At 44.1% G+C, this 17,094-nt stretch overlaps 1 protein-coding gene across 4 annotated transcripts in view; it reads right to left on the bottom strand.

Annotated features, from left to right (window-relative positions):
* LDB2 (LIM domain binding 2) overlaps window positions 1-17,094 on the bottom strand; it is a 235,000-nt gene that overhangs the window by 50,690 nt on the left and 167,216 nt on the right. For all 4 annotated transcript variants that reach the window (XM_082237458.1, XM_082237459.1, XM_082237460.1 and 1 more), the window contains exon 3: window positions 4,316-4,488. In XM_082237458.1, coding sequence (XP_082093584.1) covers window positions 4,316-4,488 — 173 coding nt within the window. The remainder of the gene's footprint in view (window positions 1-4,315; window positions 4,489-17,094) is intronic.

The raw sequence follows: 17,094 nt of genomic DNA, 5'->3' as shown, positions 1-17,094 counted from the left end.
TTGTTTCTGTGGTAACCAAAATCAGCTGATTAGTTGGCATGGCAACAGAAAAGATGTAATCCCGGCAGACACACTCTAATCAATGCCCCCAGCACAGATGGTCTCTGGAGGATCAACAAGAAAGAGGCTGGCAGGCATTCAGGAGATCACGTGGCAACTCCAGACTAGGCCAGGGGAAAAAAGAAAGAAAACTAAAAAAGAACATTTCTCAAACTAACCAGTAGCTTTTTAACCCCTTCTTTGTCTTGCTTAATTGTCAAAGATTCTGCAACTTCCACCACCAGGAGAGAGAACAGCATCACTTTAGCTTTATTATTTTTATTATTATTATTGTACAAAATGTAAATTTTACAAAGTAATAAATTCTTCCCTGACCTTCAGTTTTTATTGCTTAGAGTTTCTTATATCTGCCCAAAATCCTTATTTGATAGATGGTTTGTGTAAATTCATAAAGGTAACGTGCTCCTTTACTTTTTATAAGGTAAAGGAACATAAATTGATCACTGGTGTTATGTCCAGGACTGAGACACAGACTGTTGATTCAAATGCGCAGGAGGGAAAAGTATATTTCAGCTATGCACACGGGCTGTTATTACACTTTTAACAATGCTGATCTTTTATGCATTTACGTGGTGCTATAAGGAAACACAAGCGTCACTAGCCTTAAATAAAAACCATCTCTACCATGCCATCAAAGTCAGATAGGGCTGGAAAGAGACAGTTGTTTTAAACATGAAGGCAGGCGTTACACTTCATGCTGTGGAAACTCATCTTACCATTGATTCTAGTAAAAAGGCTATGCAGGGTTAAAAATAAAATAAAAGCCTGTGAACCCTTTTGACCAAAAATGACAGTGAGACAAAAGAAGTGTTGTATACATGGTGGAAAGCAATTAGAGGTGAATGGGAATGAGGGAATTCATTTTGAAAAAATGTATTTGCAAAGGGTTGCCCTATTTCAAGAAGTGAAAATCCGGACACAAAAGTTGTTGAGCTTTCTTTTGGGTGGACAGAAGGATGGATGAAGCGATTTCCCCAGAAATTCACCAAAAATTCAATACTTCCGATATGGGCTGCCATACGCCCAGGGTTTCCCCGGACATTTTAACTGGTTTCCGAAAATTCTGCCTGGACGCCGTTTTCGAAAGACGAATCCTGGCTATGTGTGGAAAATTACGGGCATATGGCAGCCCTATTTTGCAACCCTGGACTTTCTCCTTATTTGGTAGATTCCATCCCTGCCAAGGGGCCTTGGCATGTGGTGCCATGAAGCCATCACTAAACTGAAGACCTGGAGGCAAGTGAGATAGTGACCACTCACAGGGTCTGCCACCAGTTTCTGGATATTTCTCCAGAAGGTGAGAAGGACTCCTATACTTGTACAACTCTAGGTGTGTATGGACTCTTTTGACCTTTTAGTCTATCTGTAGTGGTTGGATGCAGGGGCAGAGATCAGAATCCTGCAGCCCGACATATATTGAGAGGAGCATGACAGTAAGGTTTACATTATCTATCAGCTGGAATTACATAGCTTTAAAAAAAGGCATTAAAAAGGCACTGAAGCAGCATTATTTGGGGGTTGCAAATCATACACACACACACAAAACTGAGAGGCAAGATGGCTCAGTCAGTAGAGTATGAGATCCTTAATCTTAGGATCATGGCTTTGAGACCCACATTGGGCAAAAGATTCCTGCACTGCAAGGGGCCGGACTAGATGTCCCTCCAACTCTACAATTCTATGATTCCATAACTAGTTTTGTTGCTGTTTGTGCTAACGGCAGGCAGTTTTTGCCTTGAAAATGCTGGAACATGAAAATTCAGCACAGTTGCCGAAGCAATACTTCTTCTCCAACCCACTTTCATTTGGTTTGGGTTTTTATACCCTTTGCCTGTCTCCAGCATAACTGCTAAGAATGCTGGACTTAGTGGTCCCTATTCATTTCAATGCTATTGGAACAGGAGAACTTTCCCATAAATGTGACCTCCATCTTTCATTACTGGGGCTGCTATAGGCTAAATATGCAATTTTTCAGGTTGAAACAATATTGCTTCCATGAATGCTACAAAATCTAATATGATGCCCTTCTCTATGGGGAAAATTAGGCTACATTTCAGGTGCTGAGATGAACCACTGAAATTTTCTAAACACTTTGTTTTGGAAAGATTCTTCCCCCACCCACCCAAAGTCCAATTTAGTTTTGCTTCAATCAGTTGGGTAGTTATCTACTAAAGAGAAGACAACATGCTGACCTATGCAGCAGAAGTTCATTATTATTGTTTTATCTTATTTTATTTTATTTGGTGCTTTTTCACTCCCACAGGGAACACAGAAATTAACATGCAAAACAAGAATGCTAAAAACTGCTGTCCATATAGAAGCTTCATAGGTGCAAATAAACAAGAAAATAATTTAAGAAATTTTGGGTGGCACCATATCAGAAACAAAGAAGAATGTTTAAGAATGGGAATCTTTTCAGCCGGCAGAACATGGCTTGATAGGTCTGCCCCCCTGGAAAAAATGCTCTAAAGCAGAGGCCCTGCCGAAACTGGTCTCACATTGGTAAAAGAAGGCCCATAAAACAGGGTGTTATCTTCTGATCTGTGGGGACAGGGAAATCTATGCTCCCTGAGAAACTTCAGAGCCTGGCCACTGAAGGATAATATCTATTCAACTATTCTATTAATCGAGGGTTAAACATTCCAGAGAACCAATTTCTTACGAAATATTGCATTAAGTCAACTGGGCCATAATCTTAAGGCTGGTGCTACTCAGTCTGGAGGCTAAACATGGAAGTAACATGGATGATTCAAGAACCATGCCATAGGTCAGAGCTAGATGGGAGTGGTTCGTAGGCATAATCCTAAAACTTGATGGTTGCAATGGGAAGACTGTAAGCCCAATGATCTACCAATGCCAGACCGCTAACAGTGAATTACCAGCACACAAACCAAATTCCAGAGTCCTGAGAAAAGACAGCTACAAGTAACTCGCAACTTATGTGCATTTAACTTGTGTACATTCAGTTTTATGTGAATGACCAAAAATTTAAACATGTAAAAAGGGGATGGAAAGGGGAAGGGCAATCCTACCTGCCACTGAACCCAATGTGTTTGGATTATACATCATTTTGGCTTTGGAACATAACCTCAGAGAAAATTGTATTGGCTGCAACACCTGGAGCCATAGCACATCCTTAATTTGGAAAAAGGTGCAAGGGACATATGCTGGATAATGCTGGTGGTCTATGATGAGAGATGTCATAGCTTCACCTCTCACACTGCCTGGGGGCGAAAACCTACCTGTGTTACTTTGCTGCTGTAGCAGAGGCACTTCAAACTTTAAGCCACCATCCCTGACCATTGGTCATGCTGGCTGGTGCTGATGGGAACTGAATTCCAGCATAGGAACAGCATGGCTAGATCAGGCCAAAGGCCCATTTAGTCCAGCATCCGGTTCTCACACTGGCAAATAACATGTCTGTGAAAAGTCTGCAAGGCAGTAATATGAACACACACTATGTGTGGTGGCCCAATTAATGTGACTCTTCCCTCTTTAAAAAAAAATAAAAATGAAGCAGATCATGAAAATCTGGTGTCTGTACGAACACACCTTTTATGTGTGACTATTAGCTGTTTTTTCATACACCATTGGAGCACTGGCTTTCTTGCTATATATGAGTTGCACAGTGTTGTGTTTCTTTTGGAATATAAAAAAGTACTTGTGATTTCTCCCAGTTTGTGATTCATGACCAAGGATCTAGTCATGCAGTAAAAATAAAAAAAAATGTTCAAAGATTGAATTCTACCTGAAGTTAATGACTCAGTACTATTTATTTATAACTGTCTGGATGGATATAAATATGAATTATATAACTGTATTATATAATTGGTTGAGTTGGACTTTGTGATTTCATTCATTGGCTTGACTGCCAGGTTTTGGTTTTTACTGATTTGCACTTAATTAATTTTGTTTTGTTTCTTATCTTAATAGCTATATAATGTCCATCTTTTCTTTATATGCCAATGACCTATGGTTATAAGCAATAAATCAGAAATGGACTGAAGATTGAAGTTTGTGTACAATAGTGTGAATTTTCACATAAGTTCTTTTTCTGGTATTATTTAACAGAACTTCAACTGCAATGGTGTTTCAGTTTTAGCAAATTAAAATTCAAGTTATCTGGAATCACTTCCGCCATCCACAGATAAAAAACCCCCACCAAACCACCAGTTATTAATCTCTAATGTAATCTGAAAAGGGACACTGAAAACCCAACAACAATTTCATGTTTCATATTAATCTTTCCTATTACCTTTGTAAACATTGGTTTTCCATGTTGAGTGACCATGGTGCATTGATCACAGTCCACTGTGATGGAGGAGTTGTGGTATGATTCTTTTGAGTGCTTTAGGATGTAATACAGGTCTGTCACACCTCCTTCAAAGACAGTGCTAAAATAACGAGGAATGAGGGTCCTTCCAATGGCTGTTGGGAAAATACAAAGCACATGAGCAAAGGGCACTAGACAGAACACTTTTAAGTCATTCATTTACTAGAACAATGGTAAAATCTGATCAAAACTTAATGCAGATTCCAATTAAACCAGTAAGAAATAGACTATGCTCTTCCCTGTGGAGAGTGAGACCTGCAACAACAAAAACTGGAGACCTTCACATATTGACATGTGGTCCAAAAGGATATTATGATGGAGGTCCAGAAAAATTAGTAGGATTGGCTCCGCCCGTCATTTTCCCAGCACAGGTCATTCACCATGGTGACCAAATCCAGAACAGAAGCAAGGCTGAACCCCAGAATCTGCTCAGAGCTGATCAGTTCTCCCCCTAGATGCACCCCTAATTGCTGGGTTTTGGCTCTGGGTCTGCTAAAAATTGTTTCTACACCTCACCTTCCTTCCTTCCTACCTACCTACCTAAATAAATAAATCCGTTTCAATAATAGTAAAAAGTAAAAGTAAAAAATAAAAGTAAAACCATTCCAAATGAAATAGAACAGTCTAGACTTTCACTGGGCCCCGAACTGGTATATCAGATTTTCAAATTTTCAAATATTGGCATATCTAAAAGGCAGTCAAATGCCTAGTAACAGCAGTAGCAATAGGTGACTAAATAAATATAAGCTGCAGAAGGAGGGTTTGTGGCCTTGGGTCAGAGTCAGGCATCTATGTAGGGATCCTTCCAGGTGTCCCTAAATATGTCTTATTCTTAAAATTAAGTGAGAAACATTAAGTAGTAATAGACAATCTGTAGAATTTTAGAATTGAATAGTTTTTAGTATAATTAAGATTTTACTTATTTATATTAAATATTTTGTATAAAATACTCCTTTGGTCCTTATATATCTTTGAGAGAGAATTTGCAATTGACAATGCATTTTAGCATGAAAACAAATAATGTGGCTAAATAATTTAGGTAAAATTAGAAAATTGTAGAGCTGGATTTTCTGGCCTCCATCGTTCAGTCTGTGTAGCAAAGCCGGTTTAACCATTCCACATGTTGTGACTGGTATGCATTGCCTGTCAGATAATTTTTTTCCCCAGGGCCACAAATGGGTTTATTCCATCTGTTAGAGGATCACTTTATTTAGGCAAAAAACCACCATAGTTTGATACTACCTCAATGAGGATATATTGGTGGAGGTTTTGCTATTGACTTAAATCTCCATCCCCGTTCTGCAATCCCTTATTGTTCCTTGTAAAATTACTGTCCTTATTGCCATCTGTGGACACTTTTGTGATGGGTTGGGGACCTTCTGGAGCAGGTGGTGGTGGTGGTGGTGGTGGTGGTGGTGGGAGACAGGGTGGATTTGATTTAAATCAAATCAATTTAAATCATGATTTAAATCACGATTTAAATCACTAGTCAGTAAGACTTGATTTAAATCATTTTCTTACAGGAAAGACTCATTCTTGCTGGTATAATCTTAATATTTACAACCAGATGAAGGTTTCATCTTTGGAATAATAAATTTTCAGAGTAGTTTTTACAGTTATATCCAAAATTACTGATTTGGTTATACTATACAAAGACACGTAATTATGAAATTTTTGTTTATATTTGGACAACTTTTCTGCTGTACTTTATTGGAAGGAGAAAAATAATCATTTCCTTAATAACAATTTAAACAATTTATTTAACTAAAACAATAACATTATAGCATATGTATCTGTCAGGGAACTGACATCGGAGGAAAGGGAAGTGGTAAGGCTCCCAGAGACTGGGAGAGAGTCAACAGCCAAAGCAGGGACCAGCAGGGGGAGCGCGGGGTCTCTGGAGGAGGATCTCAGTAATGCTGAGAGAGACGCAGCAGCCCAGGCAGGAAGCAGCAGGGGAGAGAAAGGGGTGAGAGACACTTCGAGCGAAAATAGCGGGGAGGTGTCAGAAGCAACTGCAGGGAGACCCATGCTTCGCCGGAAGCTGCCACGTCGTGAGTCCAGGAGACGCGTTTCCGTTAAGGAACTTCTTTGCTGGAAGCGCTTCCGCAGACAGCCACTGTCAGACTCTACTAGTGACTAGAGCAGACATGTCTGAGGAGCTCTGTCACACACAGAGGTTTGTGGGGTCGCACAAACTCTGAAGGGGCACAATTTTAAGCACAAGCAGCTAACCATCCCCTGACAGCAGTCTGACAGTCTCTGTACGCTGCCTGTGCAGGAGAAAGCATCATGAGCAACCCAGTCGGAACCGGAGAGGCAGGGGTTGGAGCTGGTCCAAGCTTGGAAGAAAGGTATCAAGCTCTGGAGGTCCAACTTGCGCTGCAGACGGCGAGGCTCGAGGAGAGAAGGGCTCAGGATGCTGACAAAAAGGGGAGAACCACTCAGTTCCCCAGAAAGGTACCAGGATTGGTGCAGAAGTTTGGGGGGGACCCCAAGGATTACCATGCCTTTAGGACTGAGATGCAATATGCTCTGAATGTGCAGTTTGATGAGTTCCCTGATGAGGAATCGCGAGTTGCGTTCGTAATTGGGCATCTTGAGAAGGGGGCGCGGGACTGGGTTCGACCCCTGATGGCAACGCACAACGATATCCTAAAGGACACTATGAAATTCTTTCGTGCAATGGATATCATGTTTTCCAGCGATATTGAGGAAGGGGTGGTGCGCAGACAGCTAATGGCTTGCAAGCATGGAAGCAGATCTGTCCGTGAGTACTGGACTGAATTTACCATGCTGATTCACAGATTGGGGTGGGATTTATCGGCAGCACCCATTCAGATGCTATTTGAAGAAGGTCTTTCTTCAGCTGTGAAAGACGAGCTGGCCAGGAGCCCCAGGGCGGTGTCTATGGATCAGCTGACCAAATCTGCGCTGACCATTGGAGCGCGCCAGGAGGCAAGAGCCTTGGAGAGGCGGGAAGGGAGAGGGGAACGTTGGAAGGAGTTACGCATTCCAGACATTCCTGAGCCAGCTTTCCCGCCGGCAGAGCCGATGGAAATCGGAACAGCCCGCGCGCGCGCAGTTTCAAAGCCCAGTGAGGGGGCGAAGAAGGAGGGAAAGGGAGCCCGGAAATGCTATCTCTGCCAACAGCCAGGCCACTTTGCCAGAGTCTGCCCCCAGAGGAAGGAATGGCAAGGGATGGTGGGAGCTGTTGAGGGGGAAGAGCAGGGAGAAACGGAGCAGGTAAAAGCCAACGCCTGGTTGCCAGCAGGGCACTGCAGCCAGGCCAAAGAGCAGTGAAAGTGCCCCTTCCCCAAGTGCCAGTGCCAGAAGCTCCTCGACCTGCTCTAGTGATTGAAGTGTCGCTAGAGCTGCAAAATGGACACCCCCTAAAAATAAAGGCGCTGTTGGACTCAGGCAGCTCCTGCAATTTCATGAGCAAGGAGTTGGCTGCTGAGCACCAGATACAGACTATCCCTTTAAGCAACCCCCTGCAGGTGACCACGATCGATGGCAGGGAACTGTTGGGAGGAGGCGTCAGCTTGCAGACCGTCCCAATGATAATGAGGGTGGCAAGGCACACAGAACTGATAGCGTTTAATGTGGCCACCTTGGGAGGCGCTCCCATTATTTTGGGAATGAGCTGGCTAGCCCTACATGATCCGCTGGTGGGCTGGCATCAAAGAGTGGTTTCCTTCGGTTCCGCACACTGCTTAGAACACTGCAGGGCGGAAAAGGGGTCAGCAGGGGCCCAAGCCACCCTAGCAGGGACGGAAGTAATGGAGAAGGGGAAGGTGCCACCACAGTATGCTGATCTCAGCGACGTGTTCAGCGAGAAGGAAGCGGACCAACTACCCCCGCATAGGCCCTTTGATTGCCAGATCAATTTACTCCCTGGAGCACAGCTTCCTGTAGGCAAGTTGTATGCCATGTCAGACAGGGAGATGCAGGAGTTGCGAGCGTTCATTGACAAGAACCTGAAGAGAGGCTTCATCAGAGAGTCCAAGGCAGCGGGGGGTAGCCCAGTGTTTTTTGTGGATAAAAAAAACACGGACAAGCCGAGGCTGGTATGTGACTTTCGGGCCCTAAATGCAGTGACAGAGCCGGTGGCTTTTCCTATGCCCAGGATTGATGATATTTTGACCAGGGTGCGAGAAGGAAAGATTTTTACAAAGCTGGACCTAAGGGGGGCGTACAACCTGATACGTATAAGGAAAGGGGATGAATGGAAGACCACCATGTTCACCCCTTTGGGGGCATTTGAATACCTCGTGATGCCTTTTGGATTACAAACAGGCTCCGCGTGTTTTCAAGCCTTTATGAACCATGTACTGGGGCCTTTGCTCTACAAGAATTGCGTGGCCTTCTTAGATGACGTGTTGGTGTATTCGGAGAATGAGGAGCAACATGTGAGAGACGTCAGAGAAGTGTTGAGCAGGCTGCAAGCCAACAGGCTGTGGGTGAAACTGGAGAAGTGTCAGTTTCATACCAAGGAGGTGGAATTCCTGGGGTACCGCTTGTCAGACAAGGGGTTGGCCATGGACCCCGGCAAGGTTCAAGCGGTGCTGGAATGGAAAACACCCAAGACCAAGAAGGATGTGCAGAGGTTCCTAGGGTTTGGAAACTTTTATCGTAAGTTCATCCGAAACTTCGCCCACCTGACGGCGCCCATCACGGACTGTCTCAGCAGCAAAAAGAAGTTTGTTTGGACGGGGGAGGCGGAGCGAGCGTTTGAGGAACTGAAAAGGGCCTTCGCCTCTGACGAACAACTTCTACATGTGGATTTACAAAAAAAGCTGAGGGTCGAAACAGACGCTTCTGACAGAGCCATAGGGGCGGTGCTTCTTCTGCAGCCGGGGAAGGAGGGGTCAGAGTGGCGACCGTGTGCCTTCTTTTCGCGAAAGCTGAACAAATCTGAGAGAAACTACACGGTGTACGACCGGGAACTTCTTGCGATTTATGAGGCCTTCCGGAGATGGAGGCACCTACTAATTGGTGCACAACAGAAGGTGCAAGTGTGCACGGACCATAAGAATCTAGAGTATTGGAGAACTGCGCGAGTGCTCAACCAAAGGCAGTTGAGATGGGCCCAGGAGTTCTCCAAATTTAACTTTGAGATTTGTTACGTACCAGGCCCGGAGAACGTGAGGGCGGACGCTCTCTCACGCAAACCTGAATATTTGGAGGGAGAGGGTGCACCCGAAGAGACCCATGTCATTCCCGAGGACCGCTGGGTGTGTGGGGCGGCTTTGGTGGGGCAAAGGGAACTGGTAGAGGGAACGGTGCAGGATGAATACGCCCAGGACAAACTCAGGGGTCTCAGGAGGGAGGGAGACAAACCCGGGGGTTTTGAGGAGAGAAACGGGGCGTTGTACTACAAGGGAGCGTTATACATACCTGAAGGGGAATTGAGGGAAAAGGTACTCAAGCAACTGCACGATAGCCCCACAGCAGGGCATTTTGGGCAACACAAAACCATGTGGCTGGTTACCAGGGAATTCTGGTGGCCCAAGGTCAGGGAAGATGTGCGTGAATATGTGAGAGGGTGTGACCGATGTCAACGAGCCAAGGGGGAGAGGCGGGCACCGGCAGGTTTATTAGAACCACTACCCACGCCGGAAAGACCATGGGAGGCAGTGGCAATAGATTTCATGACTGATCTGCCCAGGTCCAAAGGGAAGACAGCCATTATGGTTGTGGTAGACCTGTTAACCAAGATGGCCCACTTTATAGCCTGCTCACATGCGGTCACAGCAGAAGAAACCGCTAAATTGTTTGTGGAAAATGTGTTTAGGTTGCATGGTGCCCCCTTGAGGGTGGTTTCGGACCGAGGGAAACAATTTACTTCCAGGTTCTGGAGGAAGCTCATGAGCTTATTGCATGTAGAGGTGAATTTTTCCACTGCCCGTCATCCAGAAACCAATGGGCAGGCGGAAAGAGCTAATGGTGTCCTCCAGCAATATTTGAGGTGTTATGTGAATGACAGAGAGAATGATTGGGTGGAGAAGCTGGCGTTGGCAGAATTTGCCTATAACAATGCAGAGAACGTGTCCACGGGGATGAGCCCTTTTTTGGCCAATCACGGGTGTCATCCCCGAGCCTTCCCAGGGGGGGAGGGGGAGAACTGGAGCGTTCCTGCCGCAGAACAGTTCGTTGAAGAAATGGAAGCGATCCATCGCCAGCTCCAACTTAATTTAAACAGGGCGAAGGAGGAATATAAGAGGCAGGCAGACAAAACCAGAAGGGAAGGGGAAAGCATTAGGGTGGGGGACCAGGTGTGGCTGTCCACCCAAGGGTTACCATTTAAAGGAGGTTGTAAGAAGTTAAGACCCAAAAGACTGGGCCCATTTGAAGTCACGCAACAGGTCAACCCAGTGGCTTTCAGACTCCGGTTACCGAACCACATGAAGTTGCACCCAGTGTTCCACAGATCATTGCTGTCACCGTATATAGGGGACAGAGAGGGGAGGGTCAATAGGGGACCAGCTATGGAGGAAAAAGAACACAGCTACCATGTAGCGGAGATTCTCGATTCCAGGTGGAGGGGAGAGCAAGTAGAGTATTTGGTAATGTGGGAAGGGGAGCCGGAGTCGGAAAACACCTGGGTCAGGGCAGAGGATGTAGATGACGAGGTTTTGATTGAAACTTTTCATCAGAGATTCCCTAGAAAACCCCAGCCAGTGGCGAGGTTCCGGAGGGAATACTTCGCCACCACCGACGACGAAGAAGAGTTGGAGGGGTTCGCTGATTCCGAGGTGGAGGAGGATTCAGCGAGTCGGAACGAAGACCGATGGAGGGAATTGTTCGAGACGTCTGAAGATGAAGAGGATTCTTTTAGGGGTTTCAGCTCCTCACCGCCCAGAGGAGAGAGTAGGGGCGGGGGAGAGGGGGGCCCTGGAGGGGAGGTGGATGTCAGGGAACTGACATCGGAGGAAAGGGAAGTGGTAAGGCTCCCAGAGACTGGGAGAGAGTCAACAGCCAAAGCAGGGACCAGCAGGGGGAGCGCGGGGTCTCTGGAGGAGGATCTCAGTAATGCTGAGAGAGACGCAGCAGCCCAGGCAGGAAGCAGCAGGGGAGAGAAAGGGGTGAGAGACACTTCGAGCGAAAATAGCGGGGAGGTGTCAGAAGCAACTGCAGGGAGACCCATGCTTCGCCGGAAGCTGCCACGTCGTGAGTCCAGGAGACGCGTTTCCGTTAAGGAACTTCTTTGCTGGAAGCGCTTCCGCAGACAGCCACTGTCAGACTCTACTAGTGACTAGAGCAGACATGTCTGAGGAGCTCTGTCACACACAGAGGTTTGTGGGGTCGCACAAACCCTGAAGGGGCACAATTTTAAGCACAAGCAGCTAACCATCCCCTGACAGTATCCATGTTTGTTAACTAATGTGGTTAAAATATTTTTTTTTTAAAAAAACCAACAACTTAGACTGAGTTTTAGTATACATGAGAAACTTAAAACAAATCCTTATTTCCTCATGAAAAGCCTTTGGACTATAATGTAACTTAAATAGAAAACTACCTTTAGAAAGATTTTTCCTCCAAAAGCATTTTATTTTAAAAATCTGATTTTTTTAAAAAATGGTTTAAATTTTTAAAAAACCACAATTTTTTTTAAAATTAAATTTAAAAAAACACTGATTTTTTTTATCCACCCTGGTGGGAGATGAGGAACCAGATGTCCTGCTGTGGAAGCAGATTTCCACTGACCAAGCAGGTGGACATAATCTAACATCATTGCATGCAGGGCTTCATGTAATAGTTCATCGCACTTTACTATAGAGACCCAGGTTACTTTTAAGTCCTACCACAGGTAGAGAGAGTTTATAGATAAAGTGCACTTCTGTGCATGCCCAATCAGGTGCATGTCTGATGAGACGGCAAGAGCAGCAGCCCAGGTGAGGAAGTTCCACCTTTGAGGTATTCTAACAGCTGGTATTCTAACATCTGCCTCAGTGAGGGTTAAGCAATGGAGTGCTGAGGAGATTCAGCAGCAGAACGGCAGCTGGAAGATGTGAGAATGGAGATGGGGGGAGGTTTGTATACACCAGTGATGGCCAAACTTGGCCCTCCAGCTGTTTTGGGACTACAACTCCCATCATGCCTAGCTAACAGGGCCAGTGGTCAGGGGTGATGGGAATTGTAGTCCCAAAACAGCTGGAGGGTCAAGTTTGGCCATCATTGGTCTACACCTTTGCCCCAACCCCACTAAACCTTCTATGGGCTTCTGGAAGGCAGGACCTGCAGGAGTCTGTGTAAGGAAGCTTCACTCAGTGAGAAACCCTGATTGTCCTTTTTTTATAGCATTTTAAATATATTGCGATGCACCTTGAGCACTTCAGTTAGTAAGAGGGGTGTAAATATTTCCAAGAAGCAAAAGCAGAAATAAATGTTTGCATACTAGGCAGGCAAACTGAAGAACTTGGATATGGTTTGTTAAGCATTGTGCATTTCAAACAAATACAGTTCCTTGGAATCCTCATTAAAACTTCTGTGTGTGCCCTCTATAGAGTATAATTTAATGAGGGGAAAGAAACTAGAAGTCCAGTGTACACGCATTTGTTTTTCAAAAGTGTTAAAAGATTCATACATTGCTTTTTTTGCGATATACAACAAACATGAAATTAACCCATCGAGTTAATTCCTTGCTCCCCTAGGGCTAATCAGCACAAATTAAATTTCATGCTAATCATCTTGTACAGCTAACATGTGACAGAAAGCTTTGAATTTGTTTTGATAGAATTAAATACATTTGTGTGGCTTATAAAAAGAAAAAGTGTACAGTTTGTGATAGTTGACCTCAGGAGGTAAAAGAATACTGTTCCTCTTTCTCCTTACAGCCATTAGAAACATAATACAGCATAAGAAATAATACTAGTTCTGTATTGGTGTAATTTTTTAAAATAAAAGGCCCTGAAATATTGGCACCCCATTGCTACGGAGTACATTTTGCCTGCAAAGGTATAGAAAATGGATCAGGTGCCATTTCGCTGAATTCATCTATAACCTGTAGAGACATCATCAAATTGTCTTGCAAATCTCCCTACATAGAGGAAAATTATTTTCTGCCCTGTCATTTGATATCGACTTTCATTTGCTGAGATGTGCAGGATACCAAATCAAAGAAACACCTTCTTCGTAACCACAGCATTAACACAGGGTACCAGATCTCTCAAGATGAAAGTCGCTGATGAGGGAGTGGAGGAAGATTCTTCCCTTGATCGACCAGGTACTATCTTTTGCTGTCACTAGGCTCCCTAATCTACCAAATTCCACCCCCTGATCCACCGACCATCACTCTTTAGCTCATAGGCTATGGCCCTGAGTGCCAGGAGACAAGCAACTCAAAATCTCACCTCACCCTGTAAGTAAAGACCGGGCACGATTTGCCACCGCTACAAAAGTGTCTGCAGGGAATGAATGATGAATCTTCACTTATTGTAGGCTCTAAAGAGCCAAAGCGGTAAAGTGGATAAGGATGGTGTGAATGTATAATATTAAATGGAACACACAAATATTAAATGGAACACACACACACGTGAAACTCAAAAAATTAGAATATCGTGGAAAAGTTCATTGATTTCAGGAATTCAGCTTCCAAGGTGAAACTAATATATGAGATCGACTCCTGCCATGCAAAGCGAGATGTGCTTCCACTTCTCAGAGGTCCAATCTTGCTCCATTTGCAATCTTTGTTTTGCTGATTTCCTTGAATATTCTAATTTTCTAAGATTGTTAATTTGGGGTTTTCATCAGCTGTATGCCATGATCATCACAATGATCACTTTGCATGTCATGAGTCGATCTCATATATTAGTTTCACTTTTTAAGTTGAATTATGGAAATCAAGGAACTTTTCCACGATATTCAAATTTTTCGAGTTTCACCTGTAGAACAAATCAAGGCTTGACATATCTTGCTTTGAATGTCATGAGTCTATCTCATATATTAGTTTTACTAACCTTGGGTTACAACCTGTTTTGGTTTACAACCGGACCTCCAAAACAGATTATGGTTGTAAACCAAGGTATCACTGTATTTTCTAAAAAAAGCAAAATGCTACGGTAGCGGTGAAAGGAAAGCGGTGGGAGGGCTTTTTGGATGTTGGAAGAGGAATGGCATCGCCCTTCCCCTCCCTTCTCAGCCGGAGGAATAAATAGCGAATCTCTGGAAGTTCATAGAATCATAGAGTTGGAATAGACCACAAGGGCCATCGAGTCCAACCGCCTGCCAAGCAGGAAACACCATCAGAGCACTCCTGACATATGGTTGTCAAGCCTCTGCTTAAAGACCTCCAAAGTAGGAGACTCCACCACACTCCTTGGCAGCAAATTCCACTGTCGAACAGCTCTTACTGTCAGGAAGTTCTTCCTAATGTTTAGGTGGAATCTTCTTTCTTGTAGTTTGGATCCATTGCTCCGTGTCCGCTTCTCTGGAGCAGCAGAAAACAACCTTTCTCCCTCCTCTATATGACATCCTTTTATATATTTGAACATGGCTATCATATCACCCCTTAACCTCCTCTTCTCCAGGCTAAACATGCCCAGCTCCCTTAGCCGTTCCTCATAAGGCATCGTTTCCAGGCCTTTGACCATTTTGGTTGCCCTCCTCTGGACACGTTCCAGTTTGTCAGTGTCCTTCTTGAACTGTGGTGCCCAGAACTGGACACAGTACTCCAGGTGAGGTCTGACCAGAGCAGAATACAGTGGCACTATTACTTCCCTTGATCTAGATGCTATACTCCTATTGATGCAGCCCAGAATTGCATTGGCTTTTTTAGCTGCCGCGTCACACTGTTGGCTCATGTCAAGTTTGTGGTCAACCAAGACTCCTAGATCCTTTTCACATGTACTGCTCTCAAGTTGTTGACTCGGTGCCAGTAGAAGGGAGGGATCTGCTGTTGTCGATTTGGAATGGCTTGAGTATTATGGGATGGAGCTGAGCCGGAGAAAGAAGAGGGTTTAACCTTGAAGTTGCAGCTCCGCCCCAACCAGGCTGGAATACAACAACAGTGGGAGTAAGGAGACAGCCCCAAATGCTGCAGGAAAAAGGAAAACCTCAGGGAGCCACATAAGGCCAAGAGACTAACAGTTGACTTTTGGATGTGGCGCAGGCAGGATGAAAAGGAAAAAGCTATTGTTCCTCACCTGGAGCTTTTTTTTGGAAGTTAAATAGTATAACACAAATAGAAATCATTAAGAGTGCAGCTATTAATTATGTGATAATTTTGAAAAATGGAATGTAACAGAAATGAATAAGAATAAAGACCCATCAAAAACGGTGTGCAGGAAGCCTCTTAACAAAATTGCATTAATTAGGAATTAATTTGTGTAATTGGGTTTATATTGGAAAATAATAAAAAAATTAGCAGATTTTATTTAGAAAAATGAATAAAGTACTTCGTAAAAAACTCTAGGTGGTATACACGAAACAATATAAAATAATTATATCAATAACAGATGTAAAAGCATATACTAAATTATATGTGGTATTCAACTACAAATCAAATCAGATTTGATTTGATTTGATTCAACTAAGTTTTACTCAGAGTAGATCTATTGACATTAATTGACCTAACATTAATCTCAATGGACGTAGTCTGGGTAAAACTTAGTTCAGTACCACCACATATATCTGGATAGGCTTGATTTAAATTTTTTAGAAGTTTTTAACAGGTGTCTAAAACTACAGCAAGAGTGCCTAAATCTTAATTGACTCCTAAGAGAAGTGGAGCAAACTTGATGTGGCACTTGTAAAAGTTTGAAGAGCTTGAGTAGGCACACATGGGACAAGGCAATCCTTCAAATAAACTAGTACAAGGCTGTTTTTAATATGCTAATTGTAAAACCTTGAACTTGGCCAGTAATGAACCAATGCAGGTCTTTCAGCAAAGGTGTAATATGCTGGGAGGAGTCCATTTCTACCAGCAATTGTACAGCAGCATTCCTGACTAACTGCTCTTTCCAGACGAGCCATGCTATTGTGCTCTCATCCCAAAGCGTAACAACAGTGGCTGTTACTGGAGAGTAAGGAAGAGGTCATTATTCAGGCTCTGCAGCAAATGCAAGGTCCAGAACTCATGTCTCCAAGGTGCATGAGCAAAGCGAGATATGCAGAACTGAAGGGAAGCAAGGAAGCTGTCCCAACAGGTGCCACGCTCCTCCCGGTGAGCTTTCAAAGTTGAAGCAGGGAGAGCTCATCCACGAGACTCTCCCGCCTTAAGAGAGTGATGCACATGCAAGCACATGCTTTATCTGGGCTGCTGCAGAATAACCACTTGGTTTGTGGTGGCAACACAGTGTCCTGTCCCTCTGTCTCCAGCTCTGCCGCCACCTCCTCCTGCTCAAACCCTCTCACTAATTGGTTGAAGCATCTCCCCCCATGAGGTGAGGCTCTGTGCTCCACAAGAGGGGCAGTGGGGAGAGCCAGCAGATCCGATTTCTCCTCTCAAACATCTAGTAGTAATAGTAGTAGTAACAGCAATAATAATAATAATAATAATAATAATAATAATAATAATCATCTGGGTTTCCCCAGCTACTCTGGGCGGCTTCCAACAAAGTATTAAAATACAGTAGTCTGTTAAACATTAAAAGCTTCCCTTAACAGGGCTGTCTTCAGATGTCTTCTAAAAGTCTGGTAGTTGTTCTTCTCTTTGACATCTGCTGGGAGGGTGTTCCAGGGCAGGTGCCACTACTGAG

Source organism: Podarcis vaucheri, assembly GCF_965113315.1.
Source record: "Podarcis vaucheri genome assembly, chromosome: 9".
Taxonomy (NCBI): Eukaryota; Metazoa; Chordata; class Lepidosauria; order Squamata; family Lacertidae; genus Podarcis; species Podarcis vaucheri.
Note: the sequence above shows the minus strand (reverse complement) of the source record. Positions and strands in the feature narration are given on the sequence as shown.